The 24,738-nt window shown below is 52.2% G+C and overlaps 1 protein-coding gene across 2 annotated transcripts; it reads left to right on the forward strand.

Moving 5' to 3' along the window:
- The first annotated feature begins 332 nt into the window (after window positions 1–332).
- On the forward strand, window positions 333–22,950 carry MASP1 (MBL associated serine protease 1). Of its 2 annotated transcripts, XM_012575676.5 has the most exons (11): window positions 495–654; window positions 2,424–2,649; window positions 9,301–9,478; window positions 9,739–9,870; window positions 10,343–10,539; window positions 10,791–10,938; window positions 11,437–11,555; window positions 12,420–12,498; window positions 16,771–16,908; window positions 17,866–17,940; window positions 20,398–22,950. In XM_012575676.5, exons 1-11 carry the CDS (start codon window positions 650–652, stop codon window positions 21,291–21,293), a joined length of 2,193 nt encoding a protein of 730 aa, XP_012431130.5. In that variant the 5' UTR covers window positions 495–649; the 3' UTR covers window positions 21,294–22,950. The 2 variants fall into 2 exon arrangements, with proteins under 2 accessions (XP_030136305.4, XP_012431130.5); XM_030280445.4 differs by lacking the exons at window positions 16,771–16,908; window positions 17,866–17,940; window positions 20,398–22,950 and adding an exon at window positions 14,093–14,638 and having other exon boundaries at window positions 333–654.
- Window positions 22,951–24,738: the final 1,788 nt, after the last annotated feature.

The raw sequence follows: 24,738 nt of genomic DNA on the forward strand, positions 1-24,738 counted from the left end.
GTTTCTTGGAAGCCAGATCCTCATCCCAAACGGTGCTCGGCACTAAGCAGAGATGCTGAAAGCAATTCCCGAGCGCCGATCCCAGCGGCAGCACCACCACTAAAGCTATTTATCCCCGCACAGGATTTTTTTTTTTTTTTTCACACATTCTTGCCTTCTGTTTTTGCTGGAGCCTCAGACTCTATTGAGAGGCAAATTTTAGCCATCTGGCAAAGCAGGCTGTGAGCGGGGAGAAAAAAAAAGAGGGAGAGAAAACACAATGTGCATGGGCACACACACATACACAAAACTCTGGAGATTAGGGAAGACAAAAACTCCGCTGAATGCTGGAGCGCAGGGCAGCCCCGCCGCGGAGAGGAGGGAGAGGCGGGCGGGGAGGAGGGCTCGGATGCGGGCAGGTCTGCCTGCCTGCCTGCCTGGATGTGGGGAACGGCTGCAGGCACGGGAAGGCGTGACCTGCATGGAAAATGCCAGACAGCCCCAGCCGCACACACACACACACACACACACACACATACACATAGGCGCACGCAAATCTCCGGACAGAGATAAGGCGGACAGCGGAGCGCTGGGAAAGAGGCGAAGGCGTCCCCGGCGAGGGAACCATCGATCCTCCGCCGGAGCCGGCGGGAGCTCTCCCGGCAGCACGATGAGGTGAGTTCCCCTCACGGGCTCAGCCCGGCCTCGGGCACGGCCGGGAGGGCTTAGGGCTGTCCTGCTGGGGAAGGCTTCTCGGGGATGAGCGCGGCTCCACTTCCCCTATCCCTGCGCGAACCAGGCGCTGCTCACGCCCCGGCTTCGTGCCGCAGCCCGGCAAAGCCAAAGGCACATCCCGGCACGGGCAGCGCTGTGCCAGGGCCGAGCGAGGTGGGACCTGCCGCGCGGGCTTCAGGTTTCGGTGCACCCCGCGGTCCTTTGGCACTTTCACGTGAGGTTAAGACTTTCCTGTCGCGAGGAAGAAGTTTGATGCTGTTTTGCCTCCCCTGCTTCGGAGAAAGCAGAGCCGCACAAGGAAAGAGCTTGTTGAAATGGAGGAGGTGATGCCCATTTACACCAGCTCAGCATCCAGCCCCGTGCATGTATTCTGACCAGAGGAGTAGCAGTTTTTTCCTCTTCACACATTTTTGTGGTTTCAGAACATCTGTCAGAAAAGGGCATGTTCAACCTCACTCTGCTTGAAAGAAAAATCAATCCGAATTTCTCAGCTCCCATTTACTTTTCTTTGTAACGAAGATCTGAGAAAAGTGATGGCACTACACAAAAGAACCCCAGAAATTTACTGCCCTGGTTTTGAAAGAACACAGACAGGTTAAAAATAATCCACTGATGCAGCTTCAATTTCCTCATCAGCATACCTAAATCAAGCCCTGATTTTGAAACCAGGTGTACATGTGAGTAGTTCCAATGTGTGTTGTACACACCTACAAGCCTTTGCCAGGCCTTAGCACCTATTTTAGTTTTAATCTCTAAGGGCTCTTATTTCCTGCATGTTTCTTTTCCTTTGTATGCTCCACTATGTGTAAAGAGCCCGAGGTCTGCTCCTCTTTTTGGATCCTATGCAATAGCACAGGCTTTTGTAGTCACACCTCCAGCATGGGTGGTGTTCTCTCCTTGTGCAGAGTTCATGCTCCCTTTCATGTCAAATGAAGCTCGAGGCTGGTGTGAAGTCAGCTGGACCACCACAGATCTACCTGTTTTCTCTGCCCTCCTCTGGGATAAGATAACAAGTTGGGACAAACTCTTCAGACTGAGATTTTTTAAAAGAGGGGTTTGATGACAAAACATCTTCATGAATCTCAGCCTCTGCATGCTGAAGAGAAAAGAGGAGGGAGGAGAGGAGAGGAGGAGTAACATGCAGGGTTGCAAAGCTGAGGCCTGGTTCCATCTTTGCCCAGCTGCAAAGATGTGCACTGTTTACTGAGGGCTAATGATCCCAATTTGGCAGGATAAGGCTCAGCAGTAACAGTGATAATAATAATAATAATGATACTTAGCAGTTATTGCCATGATGCTTTCAGTAAATCAATTTAGAAAAGCATCATTATTTTATTAAGCATGCTTTTGTTTATTCTTCCATTAAATTAAGATTTGCCCACCAGAGCTCCATTAGTTAACGGATGCATTGCCAATGGCTGCTGCTGCCAGGAGCATGGGAAACACCAAGCTCCTGATGGCACTTGAGGCTGGCTGGGAGCTGTGGAGGTGCCTTTGCATCACTTGTGGCACCTGTGGCACCCATCTTTCAAAGGGGCTTTCCCCTCATGGGAGCCACATGCAGATCCCACCTCCACCTCCCAGGGGTTGCTCATGGTACCATGGTGCTGCATCTCCTCTTGCACAATCCCCTTGGGAAAACAGATGAGCCTTGCACAGGTATTGTCACTGCCAGAGTTTCATCTCACCTCCTCACATGTGTGTTCCAGGTACCCCCTGGCCTGGCCCTTCTGTGCCTTGCTGCTCTGCGTGGCAGATGCCGTGGAGCTGACAGACATGTTTGGGGAGATCCAATCTCCCAACTTCCCTGACTCCTATCCCAGTGACTCGGAAATGACGTGGAACATCTCTGTGCCTGATGGATTTAAAATCAAGCTGTACTTCATGCATTTTGACTTGGAGTCATCCTACCTCTGTGAATACGACTATGTGAAGGTGAGCTGTGACATCTCAGGGCAGATGGTGGGATAGACAGCAGAGCTGCTTGGCCAGCTGAGGAAGGGTGGTGCTGGAAAAGCTGGGAACAAGACGGTTTTCTCCATTTTATTTGGCTCAGGAGTTGTCAGTCCAGTGGACCACAGGGAGAACACAGGTAAGCTGGCAGCATCCACTGGACCAACAGTGAGTGAGATACCAGAGTCAGAGCTTACCCAGAGGCGAACAAATTTCTGAAAGTATTTGTGCACCTCATTCTTACTACACCAAATGGGATTTTCACACCTATGGGCTGATAATAAAACTGTGGCTAAACACCAGTTTGTGCCACTCTGATGCCAGCAAGGAGAACCTCTGAGCTGGGCACACTTTGTCAGGCCATGGCTGTGGGTGCCTCTTGCAGCCAGCCTGGATCCTTGGCCATGCCTTGCAGGCTCTTGGGACACTCTGTGCAGCCCCACAGGAAGCAAAAGGGAAAGGTCAGACCTGAGCTTGAAGCTGCTGTGGAGGTTTCCCGGGAACTGTCATGGCCAAAACCTCCAAACATTTCAGTCTGCTTCTCTGCTGAGTTTTGGTAACCTACCCAAAACTCTGGTGGCCACACACTGTAGTGCCCCAGAGCAACCTTGCCTTTACACCACGGGTTTCTCCAAGCAGAGCTCTCCTTCACATCCAGGACAAGGGTGGCTCTGCACATCTTTGAAAATGAAAAAGTGTGGTGCTTCAGGCTGATCAGCAGTAGCAAGCAGGTGCTTTCTAGGTTGCCTGCCTGAACATACCTTACACCATCACCCAGGACAAGCTCCACCCTGCTCCTTCACACAGAGGCAGGTGGAGCTTGCTCCCAGGTCTGGAACCACAGAACCTGGCCCTGGTGCAGTTGCCAGATAATTGAGATTATTGTTTTATTCTTGCCCTAAGAAAACAAAGCAAACATTTGTGTGTTTTTTCCTCTAGGATCTGTTGCTCCTTGCTTTAATTTCCCCTTTGTGCTGGCACTCACTCTGCTACTAACAGCTCTCATTGAGGTTTGATTAGCTTTTTCTGCTTCTCCTGGATCTTCTCCAAACACAAGGGCCCAGGGACATATATAGAGATATATTGCTTTAAAAGCCCAGTAAGCTCAAGGAACAGATTTCTTGGAAACTTTCCCCATTCCAAGCTTTATCCCTCCTCCTGCCCTTCACCCCCTGGTCTTTTTAACTTTTTCATTAAGGCTCCCTGTTATTTGGCCATGGTGCCAACTTGGCACCACAGCTCTCCCTGCCGCTGGATTTCCATAAGAAGGAGGTATTTTTCACAGGGATTTAGATCTCAGCTGTATAAATTTGCTCGGGGCTGTAACTCAGCTTTTGGAGCCTCCACCACAGAATTACATTTGGAAAGTGATGAAAATGGATGGATTACAGGAGATCCAGAGGTTACTCTGCTGGGTAAGGCTGCAGTGTTGATGCTACTAAACCACTGGCTTAGAAAACATTAAGGAGAGAAGTGAATGATTCCGTGGCTGTTTTTCTCCTTGAGTTTGTGTGTCCAGCTCTGTCTCCACCAATGCAAGCTGTAAAAACAGCATCAATCAGCCCCCTCTTTGACAGAAGCCACAGTGCATGGCTGTAGAATATAACTATAGACCTAGCACATACAGGTTCTTCTCTGTAATATTCTGCTGGTGACAGTGAGGAAGCTCAGAAACACAGGCAGAGTTCTGTGTTCCATGGTGCCAAATGGATTCCTCATCTCTGAACTTATACCGTTGCCTTCTGAGCTCATGGGTAACTTTAATCTCTGCAGCACCACATGCCAGAGAGTCAGACAGGGTAAATATATGATTATGTGCCTCTGTGTGTGTGAAGAAACACCTTCTTGTTTGTCCAGGGTCTTCATCATCTTGACTGACATAAGAAGCAGGTTAAAAAGGGGCTGAGCAGGAGGGAACTCAATTCAGGACAGGCAAAATGCCCCTGTGCCCTGGCCTTTGCTTCCCTCACTCCCTGCCTGCCCACATACCCAAGCTCTTCAGCAGTGTAGAAGCTCATCCCAAGTGGCAAGCTCAGGGTGATCTGAGCTGTAAACCCACAAAGACCTCTGCCTTCGGGGTGGTCTGCAGAAGGGAACAGTTTCCAGAGCTCTGAAACAATGGCTAATTAAAACAATAGCTGTTTATTTATATATATGCACATTCACGCGTGCCTGTGTGTATATATATATAAAAAGAACGTGGCTCCTAAAGAAATGCTCACAGCATGGGAGGCTCGGTTGTGCAAATGGGGATGGCAGAAAAGGGGAGTTGCATTTCAGCAAGGAAGTGAGCCAGGAGGAATGGGAGGAACAGCCATCCCCAAAATACCCACCTGGAGAAGTCCCCATGCAGGTAGAAAACTCCAGCCACATGCTGGAGAGCCAAACTGTGGGCCTCAGCACTGGATACAGCCTCTCCTCAGGTTTTGGGTGGCTGCTGTCAGCCACGTGCCAGGTGCATGTGGACAGGGATGGAGCAGCCACCCTCCCTGGGCTGCCCTCTTCCTGCTCCTTCCCTTTGCTGTGCCCAGGCTCTGCCCAGCTCATCACCATCCACAGGGAACCAGTGTGGGGGTTCCTCATTTGCAGAGGGTTTCACTGTGGTTTGCAAGCCTGTAGCACTGGCCCAGGGCACCCAAAAAAGCCACAGCCCTGACTAGAAGATCAGGTTAAATGATCAGTGTCAGTGAGGAGCACAGTGACAGGGAAATGGGAAACGAGATCCTGGCTTCCAAGGGACCATCGTGAGTAAATCCCCAAGCTTATTACAGAGATCTGAGCCTGGGGACCTGTCTGTGAGGTTTTGCACATTGCTCAGTCAAGCCATGGAATGACATCAGCTCCCAAGAGCTTGGCAGCCAACTCCTTGATTGGGATGAAGATGGGGGGACACCCGTCAATGATTGATGGGGCACTGGTGGGGCACATGCAGGACCAGGGAACAGGCTTGGGTTTTCTTTCAGGGCAGTGCATGCCCAGCCTGGGGCTGCAAGAAGGGTGCACAGGACCCATGTACACCTTCCTCTATTCAAACAAGGGAGAAAAAGCACAAATCAAGTTTGGCATGGACTGGGGGTTCAGGAGGAGAGCATCCTCTTTTGGTCTTGTCAGCCAGCCCCAGCCAGAGCCACTCATTCCCTGGGTGTGTGGGGTCCTAAAAGGAGGACTTTGAGCCCCAGGAGCCAGCTGGGAGTAGGGAGAGCCCAGAGCTTTGCTGCTTGTCTTTCCTGTCCTCTGCAGAGGCCATTCCCCTGTGCCACTGAGGACAGTGCAGGGGGAAGACCCAGCATGGAAGCAAATGATCAGCTCTCGCAGGACCCCAGCATCTTGCCTGGGTCTCTTTTCACCCCCAGCCCCTCTAGGGAACAAACCTTGCCCAGAAATAGGGCACATGGGTGCAGCTGCCATGCAGGAGGGGACAATCTCTGGAACCAAGCCAAATCCACAGCACAGGAAACCAGCTGTCCTCCTTTGTCACCCATAGGGGCTGCCACCTATGTTCCCTTGGAAATTCGGGGCAATTTCATGTTTGCATATGAAAGGACCCTTGATGTATCTTGGGGAGAAGATCTCCAGGAGACTTAGATGGAGGCTTTTGCAGGGGCTGTCCCTCCTTCATTCCCAGCAGTCAGTAGCAGCAGCATTCTGGAAAAAAGCCCCGTTGCTCTGGGTGTTGCCTTCTTGCCACACTCTGCGGGGCCGCTCAGCGGGGGCCGCTTCATGCCCTGCCCTGGCTCTGAGCATCTCCTCCCCATGTCATGTTCCCAGTGTCTTCAGCCCAGCACTGCGATTTCTCTGCCTAATGAGCCATTTATATATATTACAAGTGGTATGTTTGGCCTTCATCAGTCCAATTAGTGCATTCCTGGAGGGCTGGAGGGGGGGGCTGGTGGCGGCTGTGTTTCCGTATTGCCGACTGCCTGCTCCTCTCCAGCAGCAGACACCAAACTGCTGGGCCAAATTCCCCTCGGTGCTTCTGGCATTTCATTAACCCCCTGGCTGCAGGAGGCACCTCCAGAGCATCAGAGCTCCCAGGCATCCCCAACAGCCCCTGCCCTAGGACAGCCTTTTTTTTCCTGCCAGCCAGGGCATCCCAGCTCCTTCACCCAAGGAGGGAATCAGTGTGGGGCAGAGAGGGGCCCCACATCTTGGGACACCCATTAGCCACAGCACCAGCCAAAATGCAGAGGGACAGAGCCACAACCAGAGAGGGACACCAATCTGCCTCCATCCAGAAGGGCAGTAGTCTTAATGAGGGACTGAGGATGCAAGAAGAAACAGGGAAGACAGCAGGAGGCATTGGCAAGGGTAGATTTAAGGCACAAGGGTGTCACTATATTTTATTTTTCAAAGGAAGATTCTTTCAGCGTATTTTTATAGGGAATTTCTCTGTGGCAATTGATATTTCCCTCAGGGACACATCTTCTCTAGTGAAAACGTCGACATCGTGACCCGAGAGGGAGAAACTCCAAACAAACAACCAGGATTTAATTACCAGCCTGCTAGCTGGATGTAAATGATCTACAAAAAAGTATACAGTCCCCAGCAGAAGCAGCAAATATTAACCAGGGATGATGACCTCTCTGTTTAGTTTACTGCTGAAGAGCTGCCTCTGCTCCCTGTGGCTCGGGGCATGGGACCCGTCTCAGATAAGGGGCTGTGGATACCTCCAGTGAGGAGAGCACAGCTCTCCCGGGGCCCATCCTGCACTCCAGGGCTTTATCCAGGGATGCTGGGGGCAGTGTTGGGGCTGGCCCCATGGCTGGAGCATCCTCAAGCCAAGGCACAGGGTACTGGGAAGGTTTTCCAGCACTTCATGAGTGCTGCGCTGCAGGTCCTGCACTCTGGGGCTGAAGGCAAGGAAAGGAGTGGGAGCCCCCACGGTGGCTCTTGAGTCCTGGCAGAGGTGACAGCCACCAGCCCCACACAGAGCAGCTGGCTGGAAATGCCTCCTTCCCACAGACTTCCTTAAGAAAAGGCATTTTCTGTGGGAGAGGCTGTGTCCCACGTGCTGGCACAGCCTCGTCTGCACATCGGGGCTGAAATGCCTTTTTCCTTCACTTCTGGTGATGGCACTCCTGTTTTTCAGTCTGAAACACTATTTCATTTCAAAACAATCTTTCAGATTTAAAAGCAATTCTAAAGCACCACAGTATATTTCAAAGGGATTGAAACCAGATGGAGCCCAAATTACTTGTTTTCTTTTTTTTTTTTGCCCCAGAATGCTGTTACCAAAAAAAAAAAATTCAATTGGGTTTTTGTCCCCAAAGCAGGGTACGTGTTTTTTCTCGAAATTCCCAAAATTTATCATCGGAAAGTGTCTCTCTTTTCTGGCCAGCTCCAGCTTGTATGAGAGGATGGAAAATATCTGGAGGCAATGTCAAGGCATGCTGAGTTGCCATTTCCATGTTGGCTTTCCCTGGTGTGAACGAGTTTCCGCCTGTTTGTTCAGCTCTGGGAAATTTCCCTTTCAGCCCCAGACCCTCCCCAGCAGGCACATCCTGAGGGTCTCTGGGTGACAGGGATGGAGTCAGAGAAGGGTCTTTTCTTGCTGAGGCCAAGCAAGCCAGGGACAGCATTCCAACACCTCCAGGACCCCACGGGCCCTTGAGCAGATGACTGCTTTCCCCAGGCGTGTGCTGGGGGGCTGAGGACTTCATCACAGCCTCAATAGCGGTGGCTTGGCTCGAGCAGTGGAGGCTGCCTGATGGTGTTCATCACATTCCTCTGCCGAAGTTTATTCATATTCAAATCCCCTGGGGAAAGCAGGCAGGGTGCTGGGAACTGCCTGGGAGAGGTCGTGGTTGAGACAGGGGTTGGGGATGGGATGTGTAGGAGAAGGAGATGGATCAATGCTGGAGAAAATGGCAAGGAAAAAGGAAAGGAGAGGGTTTCCAGGGAAAATGGAAGTGTTTTCTGCAGGGATTACAGTGTTTTAAGGCCAGATAAGGCTGTGTTTTAAAGTGATGCACTTAGAGACTGCTGAATGTGCTGATATGACAATAGAGCACCCTGGCTCATCACTCCTCTTCCTCAGCCCTCTGGGTGCATGGTCAGAGTCCCAGCAGTGCCTGGAACCACAGCTCTGGAGCCAGACAGAGAGCCCAAAGGTGGGAGGGACAGGACCAAGCTTGTCCAAGGCAGCCCAAGGGACAGAAATTACAGCTGCTGCTTTGAGCTGATGCAAAACCAATAGGCAGGAACTCCTCTAGGCCCTTCACACAGATGGATCAGTGTTTCATCCATGGGAAGAGGTGAGGGGAAGCATCTCAGGTACCACCAGCTCTGAGTGGGAATAACACAGCCCAGGGCTGATTTTTACATCCCTTCTTCTGCACTGCCACCCCATGATCTCATCCCACTTCCCAAATGTGCTCCCACCCTGCATCCTCCCCTTACACCCCCCAGCTCCTCCCTACACCCTGGATGCCACCTGCTCTTGGCATCTGCCTCACAGGCCCCTCCAGGCAGAACAGGCAGACACTGACTGGTGATTCCTGGCAGGAGACAGCCTGGGCAAGCACAGGCAGAGGTGTGAGCTCCTGGATAGAGAGGATGATTCCAATCCCAGCCTGACCTCCCCAGGGAACGCACAGCAGGCTCTCCAGCCTCACCCCTTCTTTCTGCTAACAGATTGAAACTGAGGACCAGGAGCTGGCAACCTTCTGTGGCAGGGAGACAACGGACACAGAGCAGGCTCCAGGACAGCAAGCGATCCTGTCCCCAGGGCCCTACATGGGGCTCACCTTCAGGTCTGACTTCTCCAACGAGGAACGCTTCACTGGCTTTGATGCCCATTACACCGCTGTGGGTAAGCAGCATTTGAGCCTGCAGGGCCAGCTTGTAGGATAGGGAACCAGATTTGCAGGGACCACATCTCAGGTCAGCCTTGGGTTCCCTGGGAAGAGAAGAACTCGTGTGCAGCCCTTGGGCTGTGTGGGACTCACTGGGGGCACATGCGACCCGCCACATGGGGTAACAGATTTCTCAGTGTTGTGACAAATGTCCCCACAAGGAGTGACGTGTGGAGAGCTTCAGGGTGACCTCCCTTCCTTGTTAACTCCATTCTAGATGTGGACGAGTGCCAGGAGAAGAGTGATGAGGAGCTGGCTTGTGACCACTACTGCCACAACTACATTGGCGGGTACTACTGCTCCTGCAGGTTTGGCTACATCCTCCACTCCGACAACAGGACCTGCAAAGGTACCACAGGCACAGCCCAGACACAGGGGTGGGCACACAGAGGGCCCCTGAGTAGGCATTACACCTTCCAATCACAGGCAAAACAGCCCTTTCTGTGCTGCCAGGAGGGATGAGGTGCTTCTTCCCGTACAAACCAGTAGTCTGGGACTCCTTCTCCCAGAGGCTGTACTCCTCAGCTAAGCTCTATAGATCTCCTCAAGTCAGAAAAATGAAAAGCTTTATTCCCTGCTCTGAATCTGCATCATGTAGATTAGCTGGGACTAGCTCTCAGCCCAGGGCTTCTGTGCCATGGCATATTTGGAAGTTGGCTTTGAGATTTTCCTTGTATGGACATATATTTGGGGTCCATGTACCCATATTTGGAATCCACGGATCCACCCAACAGACCCCACTCCACTGGGAGGATTCCTGAGTATGGTCAGGGCTGGGGCGTGACTGTCAGGGCCCTGATGGAGCCATAACTGTGTTTCAGTGGAGTGCAGTGACAACCTCTACACCCAGAGGAGCGGGGTGATCACCAGCGCCGACTTCCCCAGCCCCTACCCCAAGAGCTCGGACTGCCTGTACCGGATTGAGCTGGAGGAGGGTTTCTTCATCACCCTGAATTTTGAGGACAGCTTTGATGTGGAAGACCACCCCGAGGTGACCTGTCCATATGACCACATCAAGGTGAGCTGGGCTCTGCACACTCCTCTTGTAATCACCTTTTGTGTCCCCAGTCTAAACAGGAATGACAGAATCAGCAGGAGCCTTGTGCTCTGCTGACCCCACATCTTCCTGTGACCCTTCTAGCCAACAGTAACCCTCTTTCTGTTCACATCCCTTCAACACATGGTGCTTGAGCCCCACTCCAGCCCCATGCATTGGCCTCAGGGATTAAAGATCCCCCTCAAATCACTCACTCATCTTTGTCTCGGCAGATCAAAGCAGGCCAAAAGGAGTTTGGACCTTTTTGTGGAGAAAAGTCCCCGGGACGCATTGAAACCCAAACCAACAGTGTGCAGATCCGCTTCCACAGTGACAACTCCGGAGAGAACAGGGGCTGGAAGTTGTCATACACAGCAATTGGTAACTCCTGCTGCTTTCCTTTGTTTGCTGGGCTTGGGAATGGGGAGGGCTTTATAAAGTCTGCAGGTAGACACCACGAATTTGGTAGTCCATGATCCTGTCTCCAGAAAGGATCTGTTCCAAAAATCACAATAGGAGAGGCATAAAATAACACTGAGCCCTTCCTCCAAAGGATTATTTTTTTTTCCTACAACAACTGGGCTCTGAAACAAGACCATATTGCAGAGCAGAGCAGTTTTGGGTGGGATAATTGCACAAGCTACTGTTATTAGCTCCCAGATTTTGTAATTCTCAAAGACAGAGAATTACAGACTGAAGCAAAGTCATGGAACCTCCATGCCTTCTAAAAGAGCCTGGCTGAGCTGTGCCAGTGTAGACTAAGAGTAAAAGCAGGGCAGAGATGCTCAAATTCTGCTACATGGGCCGGGTAGAAGAGCTAGGACTTTATATTTGCTCCATTTATTCCTCTGTTTAGCCTCATTTGCTTTCCATTTGAAGGTAACCCATGCCCACTGGTGCAGCCACCAATCAATGGGAAAATTGAGCCTTCTCAAGCCAAGTACACCTTCAAAGACCAGGTTGTCATCAGTTGCAACACTGGATACAAAGTGCTGAAGGTATGGATTGACAACATGGAGCTGGGAATATGGGTAGGAAGAAGAGGATACTTCCTCTCAGAGCCATTGCATCTCTGGGAGAGTGAACACAATCAAACATCATCCTCATCCCCTTCCCAGGGGCAAGGAAAACACCTCCTCTGAGAGCCAACACTTTTCCTTTCTAAAGATGCAGAGGGAAAGAGGAGATAGCACTTCCCTGAGCCTCCCTCTCAGATCCCCCCAGAGCCAGCAAAACCTCATGGCTGTTGAATGTCAGGCCTGGCACCCCTGCCAGAGGAAAAAATCAGCAAAAACTCTGAGGCAGCTGCCAGGGCTCTGCCTGCCCTCCACCTCAGTGGACACTGTCTCAGCAGCCCTGCAGAGGCCAGCCTCCACTGACTGGGAGGTCCTCAGGGACTTGGGGACAGCCTTAGTGAGTCAAGGAGGGCAAGACTTTGGCAGGCTCTGCTAGGAAACAGCTGAGAACCCAGAGCATGGCTGACTCATGGGTGGCTGTCTTCCCCCAAGCCAGTAGCCCACTTTGACTTCCAACCTGGACTTGGGTATTTCTCTGATCTCCTCCCAGTCCCATCCTTCATGCAGAGCTGCCTCCTTACCCATCTCATCATTTACAACAGGAATAAGTGACTCCAGTTCTTTGGCTTTCAATGTGCCACTGAGTTGCTGGCAGCAAGAAAATGCCTCAAGTTTTTCATTATGATTTTATTGCAATTTTTAACTAAAAGAGTCCTCTTCCAGGGGACACTAGCTATAACCTGACTAAATCACCAAGAAATTCCCTTTTTATTGAGAGATTTATTTCTTTTCTTGAACATTGATAGGTTTTTTGTTTTTTGGTTTTTGTTGGTACCTTCTGCACAGGATAACGTGGAAAGTGACTCCTTCCAAATTGAGTGTCTGAAGGATGGCACATGGAGTAACAAGATCCCTATCTGCAAAAGTAAGGACACCCTTCCCTACCCTGCCAATGTCCCTCTCCTGCTAAAATCATTTCATGCTAATGGGAGCTGCGCTGCCAGAGTGGAGTTCCTTACTCAGAGACACAAACCCAGCCAGAGAGGCTACGTAACCCTGCAAAGCTCTTTTGGCTTGTTCTTGGATAACATAACAGGGCTCAGGCCAAACGCCACAAGCAGGAGATTGGTGCTTTTATTTAGGTTACTCATATAACTTGATTTGTGAGCCACTTTGCTGTCTCCTTGTCAAAGAAAGAGCAAGCCTGGCTCTTGAGAACTGGCTCTGTCAGGTAAACCTGGGACAATGTGGGATAATCTAGTTCCTGCTCCAAATTTCCTTCCAAATGGAGGCTATTAAAATGCAGGGCATTAGAGAGGTCCCAGGTACTAACCTAAGCTGAGCACTGCTCAGGTAAGTGAGAGGCGAGAGAAAAATGTCCAAAGATTTACAAACCTTAAAATGGGAGAAAATGAGAGAAGAAAAGAATGCCATTTGAAAGGACAGATGATAATTTGAATCATCTCTTCTTTCATCTAGCCCAGCTCTTCTCTCAGCTCAGGTGTGGGAGATGAACCTTATCACACCTTTTCCCTTTTCCCCAAACCTCTCAGAGCTCAGGGAGGCTCTCACTGCTGCTCAGTGCTGTAATGCTGACCCAGAGAGGAGAAAAGCAGCAAACATGGTCAGAGATTGTCCCAGGTCCTTCCAGGAGAGGCAGGGGGGGATGCTTTCTAGGGGTGTTGGGATCAGGTTCTTTTCATCTGGGCAGACTCTTTTAATAATTGTGCACCTTACCTTGGAAGAAAGAGCATTTCTGGAGTTCTAATTCATGTTTTCTCAAGCCAAATGGAAACTGGGAGGTTTAATAGATTAAAAACTGAAAGGGCTCCTTAAAAGCTGTGGGGTCAGCGATGCCTCTGCACTACTGAGGAACTCTCCACTCCTACACTCTCACTACCACAGATTCCTATTGATTTTATCCAGCTGGAGCAGTGATCAGAGAAAAATTTGCATTGTCTAAAAATTAGAAAAAAATCTAGGTAAATATTTTAACACCAAAAATTATTAAATTTTTCATAAAATTTAAATTATTATCTGCATTCTTCCAGCTGTGCTGGAAGTAATCCCTTCTTGTGTAATATGACTTACTACACTAAATTTCTAAGACCTCTTTGGAAAGCCAAGAAGCCCCTAAATGGACAATTTAGGCCTCCAGACTGCAGATTCCCACCTCCCTGGGATGTCTGTGCGAGGCAGGGCACAAACAATGCAGAAAATAGAAAACTACTCAGCAAAGTGGATAAAATCCAGCTCCATAGCCTGGAGAGGCTAAACAGAAAGCTGTGACAGCTTCTCCCATCCACCGCCCCCAGGTTGCCCTGGCTGAGCAGAGTGAGGGGGTCCCCAGCAGGGCCGTGGCTCCGCTGGCATCCACAGCACCCTGGCACAGCTCACTGGGAGCTCATTAACGATTTCTGGTGGTTTGGGGGCTGGGTTTCCTGCATGTCTCTCTCTGCTCATCTACTAATTGGGCTTTCTCTCTCTGCTCTCCTCCTTCCCCTCTGCTTTCGGTGCAGCTGCAGATAGAACCGACAACCAGACAGAGGGAAGAGCCGGCTCGGAGCAAGTGGCCGCGTGAGGCTGGCGCCGGCCGTGCCACCCCGACAGGCAGCCTGTCTCCATGCCCCTCTGATCTGTCCAGTACCCAGGGCAGGTTCCCTTTCCACTGGCCTGGCTGCCAAATCCATCTCTGTGGCTTGTCTAACCGGCATGGCACTCTTAACCCCCACGCCTGGTGCTTTCTTAACTCCGTCTCGAGAGGGGTGAAGGAAATTTGCGTCGAGCCCCCCTTTCCCACTGACACGCTGCCCCAGGGGAAGGGGGCCCACCTGGCCCCAGCACTGCTGCCCGGGCACCGTGGGCTGCTGCCAGCTCCCAGCATTTCTGCATCCCTCCCTCTCCCCTCGGACTCCTGGGCCGCCCTGGCTCCCCCTCCAAGGCAGCCGTGCCGGGACTGTGGCACGGCCGCCCGCTTGGTTGGTTGGTGGGTCGGATTCAGTCTCCCACTGTCCTTCCTCACTGGCCCAGCATCACAAATAAGAAACACTCCTTCCTCTCCTCTCTCCAAGAGTCCTGGTGCCTTTCAGACCCTCCAGGCAAGGAGGCCTGGAGGATGGGTTGGCATCCCCAGCCCTTTCCTGCAGGCACCGAGCCCTGGCACTCAGACAGGGGGATGGATGTTCCTCTGCTTCTCCTTTGCTCCCCACAGCTGGCCTGGCAGAGGTGAGGACAGACTGGCCTCAGGCTGACTGCAGCTGAAGGAGGTCAGAGCCTGGTATCTGGCTCCATTCACATCCCCAGGAACCATGGGCACACACCCTGTGCTCCCTGGGGCATTGGAGGCTCCACTAAGAGGGTGCTGGGATGTGGACCACAGGCTGGGAGAGGAGGAGGAGGAAGAGGCGTGTGTTGGGGATGTCAGTCCACCTCTGGTCCTACAAAGACAGAGATGCTAAATGGCCCTTTTCCTGAGGGAAAACTCTAGAAAGGCTCACAGAAGGAGTGCCCTCCCCTCACCCTTTCAGCAGGACCTGGGATGCTGGTGCAGCCACACGTCTCTGAAAGAGCCCATTCTCCAGGGATCAGGCCTGACCAGGTCTGAGGGACACACAGGGATGAGATGGGCTGTGTGGGCCAGTGAATGCTGTCCTGCAGCCATAAACAATCCCAGAGTAGAGATGGTCAGGATAGTCCCCTGACATTCATTCTCTCTTTCCTGCAAGGAAAGAGGTACCCAGAGTCTCCACCCAACCTGCCTGCACCTACACACTAATCCCATCACCTGCTGTTTCTACAGAGAGTGGAGGGGACCCTGGTAAATGGTGAGCTGCAGTATTTTGCCATAAATCAGGCTTTTTTCACCCAAGGAATTAGTCAATCCTGAGCAGTGGTACATATTTCTGGTTCCAGCTACTGTGTCTATGTCATTCTCTCTTTGATAGCCTGGATCAGTCAGGACTGCTGTCCTCATTCCCTTCACATTCTGGAGCACACAGGAACCAACAGACCTCACATCGTCCCTGATCCACAGGATCTGCTTGTTGCAAAGTCACTGTTTCCCTGCTCAGCCCCTCATCCTAAACATAGCAGAACCCAGCTTCACAGCACTGCATTTTTTGGCAGGATCAGACCCTGGTTCCTGCCCTCCACTGGGGCAGGTCACCCAGTATGGGGTAGGGGAAGGCTGCACAGCATCACCTGAATGTGAACTGCCCACGTGGCAGGGAGGCTCAGCTCCAAGGAGGTGACTCCTGGATTTGGCAGATGAACCTTCCCACATCCTGGGGTCCTCCCTGGGGTGTCTGGCACAAACCTAATACTGGGGACAAGCCATGGGGAGAGGCTGGGAAGGGCACTCTGAGGGATCATGGGGAGAAAGGGAACCATGGACAGGCCATGGGGAAGGGCAATGGCACCCCAAAATTCTTCTCCTTCCATCACACCCTGAGTCAACACCAGGAACGGGTAAAGCAGAGCCAACCCTGCTGGTATCCTGGGGGATGGAGCAGGTTTGGTCTCACCCACGTGTGCTGGCCCCACCCCTGCCTGCAGACCAGCCAAGCCACACTCTCAATGTCCCTCATCTCCTGCTGTCGTGGGACAGCCAGGACCACGGGTTGTTCCACCTGATCTGTACATGCTCACAGCACTGTTTGGTGAGCAAGACCAGAGCACGAAGGACAGGGCTGTGCCCTCAGCAAAGCCTTGTGCATAGAGGAGCACCCCTGAAGCACAGCTGGTGAGCCCTGCCTGCCTCTCCCTGCACACTTCTTCAATGCAAAGACACTCTGGGACCATCTCACAACACACCTCACGTGCCAGGACAGGCTTCTTCCCCTCTCACTGGTGCAGCAAGAGACCCTGATCCCTCATGGAGGGGCTCCTGGGCCTGAGGTGTCCACCAGAGAGTGGTGCTGGTCACAGAGCCTGCGGGTGGGACACGCTGCTGGTGCTCCACGGTGCCATTCATGTGCTTTGTCTGTGCAGGGTGGCCATGGGGGGGTTTCACAGAGCCAGGCTGCCAGGACAGAGCCTCCTGCAGCGCCATAGAGAAAATGGACACAGCACCGTACAGGCCCTTGGTCTGCCCCACAAGACCACCATGCCATGCCAGAGCCCAGCACTACCTGTCTGCTGGCTGGGAACACCCCAAGATACAGCACAGGGTTCAACCCCCTTCTGTGTTGGCTTTCAGTTGCTGACTGCAAAGCGCCGCCGGAGCTGGAGCACGGCTTTGTCACCTTCTCCACCAGGAACAACCTGACCACCTACCAAGCAGCCATCCAGTACCACTGCCAGCACCCCTACTACCACATGGCCCCCAACAGCACCGGTGAGCAGTGGGGCCAGGCCACGTCCCCACGGCACAGTGAGGGTGGGCACGCGGGATGCACGTGGGGGAGCTTGGGATGGCAGCTCCAGGGTGTTCTGCAAACAGCAGGCTGTGGATGTAGCTACACACACCAAACCCTGTGTCTGCCTTGTGACTGTCAGCCGGGACAAATCCTGCTCCACAATGAGGTAGGATGGAGTTGGCCCTGCCAGCTGCTTTGCCTGAGTGTTTCACAGCCTAGGCAGAGCAGTGTGGGTGTTTGTTTTGCATTCTGCCATCTTACCTTGCCATCTGCTCTCTGCAGACTACAAAATTTTCTGTGTCTCTGTGAAAAGAGCTGCTGTTGGAGAAAGCACCAGGTCCAGCAGCCTCTGGAAGGGTTCTGCAAGGCTTCTAATCCCAACACCCAAGTGTTCAGCACAGACAAAGCTGAACAGATAGCAGTGGGATCATATCAGACTGAGTTTTTCCTGCCATCCCCCTTGGTCCACAACCACAGAAAAACCACAAGGTGGTTTATCAAGCACCACAGTTCTCTGTACCCTTCAGACCCAGTTCTGGACAGTAGAAAGGGTGCATACACAGCCCAGCCCTTCTCCTTTCTCCTCCCTCAGCAACCAAAGCCAAAAGAATTCCTCACATTCTTGTCTTCCTGCTTTTATCTCCCTGCATATGGTCCTGGCATCACATGTGAATTAGCAGAATGGGCATTGGCAGCATTTTTATATGGAGGCAGCTGCCAGCAGAGGCTGAGGCTATAGCACAGCCCTCCAGACAGCTCAAGGCAATGAAACTGAGGATGGAGACACCCCTGCATGGAGGGCATTAAAGGGGAGGTCACTTTCTGTTCTGAAAATGAGTTCAAAGGGCCCTGACAGCTGGGCAAGGTCTCCTCTCTGGAAAGGACAATCCCTCATGCCAGGATCCCAGCCCAGCTAACACTTTGCTCTCTTGCAGCCACCTACACATGCGATGCCCTGGGGCAGTGGAGGAGTGAGGAGCTGGGGACCAAGCTGCCATCCTGCCGGCCAGGTACTGCGCTGGGGTGGCTTCAGCACAGCAGGGAGGGGATACTGCGGTGCAGGAGCCCTGCTCCTGGTGACAGTGCCATCTATACATACCCAAGTGCCACAATGCATGGCCAGGAGGGTGGTGGGGACAGAGGCTTCCTGCTACCCCAGCAAGCCCAGGTGGTCAGGGTGTGGTGGTGGCACTGGGGTCACAGCCATCCCAGCTGTCAGGGCTCCCCAAGCATCCCACTGCAGCACTCAAGAAAACCAGCAGCCCACTGGCCATGCTCAGCCCCCAGCATGCCTGGAGATGATTTTAGCCAAGAGCAGAGCATTACCTGGCTGTCAGCTCCTTGTTGGCAGTGTGTAGCATCCAGTAGCAATTATCACCTCTTCAAGCCTTCCAGAAAAAAACAAACGGCTTTACAAGGAAGGAAATGTCCTAAGTCTTTGAGCAGTGGCAGAAATGTTTGCGGCCAGCAAGTTTCCAAGCCAAGCACCTGCTTGGGATTAAACAAAAGTCTCCGGGAGTTTCTGGCCATAACCAAGCATGGGGCCAGGCTGGCTGGCACGTCAGGGGCCTGGAGGCAGCTTGGGTGTGGATTTGTGGATTGTAGTGGGGTGTGCAGGGATGGCTCTCCAGAGAGGTGCAGGGATCCGGCTGCCGTGCAGCAGCTGCAGCTGCAACCACCCTGGGGTTCAGACACTGGCCCAACCCCATGGAGGGTATCTGCTCTCCAGCCATGCTGAGACACTCTAAGGCTAGAGGAAGGACTCCTAAGATTCCCTGCATCCCACAAAACTCCAAGACCAGTGCTGTGGCTGCTCTTGTTGTGGCAGCTGCTCTCTGCATCTCTGCTTGATGTTTCAGCCTGAACTAATTTGAGCTGGGAGCATACGGGGACAGCTTTGGGGCCATAGCTGCTTTCATGGGCCATTTCCAGGCCCTGTGATTAGTGACAGGAGTCAGAGAGACTTCAGGAAAATGGAAAATCCCAGAGAGAGGGTGACGCTCTCCTGAGATCGGCATCTGCAGGCAGCAGCTGGCCAGCTGCTCTTCAGATCTTTCCCTGTGTCTCACGCACCTCCCCATCAATAGGAACCTCTCTTCCAGGAACTTCTGCTCCATGCCTGCCTCTACCATTAGTGGGAGCATTTGCAGCCTGGTCAGCATTTTTGATATGTAATTTAATAGAATAAATATTTGGCTGGATGCACTTCCTCTAAAAGCATCTCCCTGGGACAGCCATCGGCTTCGGTGCAGCAGAGCAGCTGGGCTGGGACACAGGAATTCTTTCCCTGAGCATGTTTTTTATTCCTTTCAGCACTGGGAAAGACAGGAGTGTGGAGCACATGCAGAGACATATTCACCATGTTCCCTCTCTAGAGGGAGTGAGTTACATTTTTTCTAGAGACAGATCCCAGCCTCAACAAATCCACAGTAGCAGTTTCCAGTGCTCCTGCCCTGGTTCCAAGACTGATTCTCGCCCTGACCCCACCACCCTGAGGGATCAGAGCCTCTGTTTGTGAGGCTTTGCATCCTCCCCTCTCAGCACAGGTGGCATTGAGGCAGAGTCCTGGCACTTTCCATGGAGAATTTGGGGGTTTTTTGCAGACTGAGAGGGATGAGACCAGCATGAGTTGCTGTGATTTGGGACTCTTTCAGATGTAGGACAAGCCCAAATAGGCTCCCACAACCTCCTGGTGACAGTAGCATTCCCAAGCCACCTGAGTCCCACTCCACAGTGCTGCTACAGGCAGGAATCAGCCCCACCAAAAGCCATATCCTAAGGCTTAAATTCCCTAGGGACAGGATTGTCCCTCCCCACCCTGTCCAGCCTCTCAAAGTCACCTTCAGCATCCTGATTCCCTCATCTTCCTAACACTGTGCCTAGACAAAGCTCCTGGAAGCAAAGCAGGCACCATATCAGGGCTCTTCATGCATTAATTCTGGGTGTGTTGAAGAGCTGAGCAGAGAGCTTCTGGTTTGGCTGCCAGAATTGTGGCTGATGAGACGCAGGAGTAAAGCCCATGGTGCTAGGCAACATCCCATGGCTGAGCCTTCTCCAGCCACAGCAGCTCCAGGAGGGCAAATGCCATGGCTGTGAGAACACAGACCTCGTGACAGGTCTCAGAGTGAGGGGTGAGACTGGGTTGATGTCAAGCTCCAGTCCTCCCACCATCATTCCTCTGTGTCTCTTGGCACACTGAGCAGGAGCCAGGCAAGTGCCTGAAAGGTCTGGGAAGGGCTGGGTGAGCTCACAGGTCACAGTGAGGCTGTAAGATTACTCATTTGGCCTTTCTGCTTATGAAGTGGTGCGGGTCTAGCCAAATCACTCCAAAAATTGAAAATGGAAAGAAAAACAACACCAAAAAGGACAAAAGAGTTTGGTTCGAAGATAACCAGCTACACGGCCCTTTTCATTTGTTCCCTAGATAAATAAGCTGGAAGTAACTATCCTGTCCCTTCTGTCCCCAGTGTGCGGCCGGCCAGCTCGTCCTCTGCCTGGCATCATCAAGCGCATCATCGGTGGGCGGAACGCGGAGCCCGGCTTCTTCCCCTGGCAGGCCCTGATTGTGGTGGAGGACATGTCCCGGGTGCCCAATGACAAATGGTTCGGCAGCGGGGCCCTGCTCTCGGAGTCCTGGGTGCTGACGGCTGCCCACGTGCTCCGGTCCCAGCGGCGGGACAAGACCGTCATCCCCGTCTCCAAGGAGCACGTCACCGTCTATCTGGCCCTTCATGATGTGAGGAACAAGATGGAAGCTGTCAACAGGACAGTGGAGAGGATCATCCTCCATGAGGAGTTTGACATCCAGAACTACAACCACGACATCGCGCTGGTCAAGCTGAAGGAGAAGGTGACCATGGGGAAGTATGTCATGCCTGTCTGCCTGCCCCAGTTTGAGCACGAGCTGGAGGGGCCTCACCCCAACACACTGGGGCTGGTGGCTGGCTGGGGGATCTCCAACCCCAACATCACGGTGGATGAGATCATCAGCTCAGGCATGAGGACCCTGTCTGACATCCTGCAGTACGTCAAACTGCCCGTGGTGCTGCACGCTGAGTGCAAGACCAGCTACGAGTCGCGCTCAGGCAACTACAGCGTGACCGAGAACATGTTCTGTGCCGGCTACTACGAGGGGGGGAAGGACACTTGTTTGGGAGACAGCGGGGGAGCCTTCGTCATCCAGGACCCAGGAACGCGGAGGTGGGTGGCCCAAGGGCTGGTCTCATGGGGTGGCCCCGAGGAGTGCGGCAGCAAGCAGGTGTACGGTGTGTACACCAAGGTCTCAAACTACGTGGACTGGGTGGAGCAGAAAACGGGCTCCTCAGAGAGATGGACATTTCTGGACCCAGAGCTGGAGAGATGAGTGACTAAGCAGCCTGCTGCCACCGCGGCTCCCTTTCTTCTTGTTATTGTTTAATGTGCTCCAGACTCGGGTCTTTCGCAAGCAATAGCCACGATACTCTACGCATGCCAAGCCCTTGCCAGGTCATTTGTTTCGCTTGGTCCCGCATCCCTTCGCTTGCATTCTTAGGAAATGCTTGCTAGGGAGCTGGAAGGAGGGGGTGAAGGACAAGATCTCAGCTGGTGTCCTCTGCATGTGCTGCCCATCTGCAAACCTCACCCACACTCCAGGGAGCTTCCCTCCAAGCCAGGAAAAAGGCACAGCAATTGAGGCGGCGTCTCCCTGACACCAAAGCTTTGTGCTGTGTACAGGGAATTATCCCCACCCCCAGGACTCTCTGGCCAGATCTCTCTATCACAAGATGCAACTACAGAGCTTCAGAGACTATGGACAGTGCAGGTAACCCATGTGGGCAGGCCTGCACTTCACAGGTCCTCCACATTGGTGAAGCCCTTTTCTGTGCAAGGAGTAATGAGAGAGTCCTGGGAGTTTGCCATTATTTTTATATGCAAATAAACATCCCTTCCTGGTAGCATCTCAGGTGATATCCACCTGACCCCAAAGATGTGAGGATGCATCCGCATTTAGCTCTAAACTTCAGCCATGGCTGCCAAGACAGCATCAGCCCAAACAGGATACCTGTATCCCACCATGTGGGATGAGTGACCCACAGAGAACACGAGGACACGGAGCAGGGCTTGAACTCAGCATCACCCCAACCTCCAGCCACAAAAATTTCTCCAATCTTCTACCACCTGAAGCCCTCTCCAGTCCCACCCTGAGATTAGCTCTGTGGTTTCCAGCCACAGCAGACCTCCCAAGGAAAATTTTCCATTACAAGACAGCTTCACATCAGCTGTATCTAACCAATACTTATTTTCAGCAGCATCATTTCATATGAAATACTTTTTCTTGGCTTTCATCTCTTTCTCAGGGGCCTGGTTAGGCCTGCATGACAGTTTATTCATTTTTGCAAGAATCTAGTCCCTTCTTATTGCTTTTGAGGCCACTGATTTAGCTGATTTACAGGTTACCAGTGGTGTTCAGTGTTTGTTCATGGCTCTTGTGGCCTATTGCCGGTGTCCAAGTCCTTCTAGACTGACTCAAACCCACCTAACACACCAGAAATATCCATATCTCCCCAGCTTCCTTCCATGGTCCATGCAGACAAGTCCCAACAAGGAACAAGGTCAGGTGAGCTGTCCTTCCTTCAGCAGGACCTTCTCCTTCATTTTCCAGCATAGCTGTAAGCAACATGCAAAAACTGCCTGCTGTGCTCTCTGCATGCCCGTACCCTCCTTCAGGCCTCTCTTTCTCCTCCTCCTCCTCCTTTGGTTTTTCCATGAACAGAAGAAGCCAGCAGCAGATGAGACACTGACATTTTGCTATCATCCAAAAAGCCATCTGCAGAACTTGTAGAGGAGCAGAAAGCCTAAGGAAGGTTGAACTTGCAGATACACTATGAACTGTACTCTTGGCTATGTCATGTAACTGCAAGGTATTTTTTAATATATATGTATTTCTTTTTTTATATATTCTGTAAAATACCTGATGTCAGGTAAGGATGGTTCTCATAGTCTTCCTCATGAGAACAAAATAAAACTTTTGTATGTACTGAGCTTGTGCCCTGTGGCTTTTATTCCAAGAGGAACATGGTTAAGGCTGTTTGCTGATGTCTGCCATGCACGCCTGCACTCCCAGGAGAATCTTCACACCATCCCTCACTCTGACGGTTGCTCAGCCTTGGCCTGTGCAGCTTCTTGGGCTGAGACAGACCCTGAGCAGCCCCTGAATACAAATCACAAAAGAAGGGTGACAAAGGAGATGCTGCCTTTAATTATTTATAGCCTTAGCACATCACTGAAGATGAGGGCAGTGGCAGGAGCAGAGGGCAGCAACCTGTTTGCTGAGAATAGCAATTAAGTCTGAGTTCAATTGACATGAGGAAAAAAATATGAGGTATGTGACTTTTGCTTTAAAAGGTGTGAAAAATCAGCCCATTCCCACTACTGTTGGATTGAAAGAGCATGTCCTCACAGCAGAGGACCTGCAGTGAGCTCAGATGTGAGCTGAGGCAGGGACAAAACTCTGCACCAGAGATTGAGAGAATCTCCACTCTGGAGGGAACTTAAAATAATGGGGATTGTTTCCTCCCATGTTCCTGGATCCAGGGCTGGGAGCTGGGTGGGTTATTGATCCCTATTTTCCTATGGCACAGAACTGAAAAATAGCACCAGGCTCCTCTGTGTTGATGGCAGGGAGGAGGGCGGTGGGTCTGGCTGGCTCACAGGTCTGTTAACATTTCCAGAGACATCATGGGAGTAAAGGAGAGGAGAGAGAAAAAGCAAAATAAAGGCCTGGTCCCCTGAGCATTAAACCATCATCTGTAGGATTTGAGCCTAGACAGCCCTGGAGCACATTAAAAAATATTGCTGGCCTTGAACAGATCACTGGTGAATACAGATTCTCCCCCACCTCCTGTCAATAGCTTTGCCGGGAAAGCCCAACCCAGCCCAGCCCTTGTCCCCTGCTCACGGAGTGCCAGCCCCGAGTGACCCACGGAGTGCCAGCCCCGAGTGACCCACGGGCTCTGCGGTGGCTGCAGGCTGGGCTGGGAACAGGCAGCCGAGGAGAAAAGTGAGACCAACAATGGGCTTTGCATTTCTGGCACCTCGCAACCTGCCAGAGTGGTGAGAGCCTTTCTCCAGGGAGACAGGCGTGGAGACAGCTATTTATCAGTCTGGCTGTGGTGAAAAGCCAGCAAAACATCCCTGGGTGCAGTTTTGCTGTCCCTGGCTGTGAGTGCCAGGCATGAGCTGAGAGCTGGCTGTAGCAGAGCCCAATCTCAAAAAATTGGGGGGCAGACAGGACCTGCACAGAACCCACAGAGAGAGCATTCTTCTTCCCTCATCCCCTGGGATGGGCTTGCTGCTCCCATGACAGCTGGGGGCCTGGCCAGGCCAGAAGTGCTTGTTCTGAACCCAAAAGTCACAGAAAGCAGAATTTTGAAGGCAGTTTGCTAATAAACTAATAATGGTCACAGCTGCATGTTTAGAAAGGGGTATCCTGGAAAACACCCCAAAAATGAGGCCGTGGCTGAGAAGCCCATGTATGCACAGGTGGCTCTCAGTACTGGGGAGGAGATGAAGCGGCTGCATGAGGGAGGGGACATGCTTGCACAGGATGAGGACACAGGCAGGCAAGAAGGCAGCAGCAAGGAGGGGACCGGGGAAAAGGAGCATATTCACACAAGGCCATGGAAGGGGGAGCACAGGAGGTATGTAAAAAACTTGCAGGGGAGCAAGAGGTGGGTCTGCCCTTGTATAAGAGCAGACAGACTCAAGCAGGAAAACAAGGACTCCTGCAGGGATGTAGTCTCCACCAGAGCTGACATCTCAGGCAGAGA

The sequence above is a fragment of the Taeniopygia guttata genome, chromosome 9 (genome assembly GCF_048771995.1).
Source record: "Taeniopygia guttata chromosome 9, bTaeGut7.mat, whole genome shotgun sequence".
Classification (NCBI taxonomy): Eukaryota; Metazoa; Chordata; class Aves; order Passeriformes; family Estrildidae; genus Taeniopygia; species Taeniopygia guttata.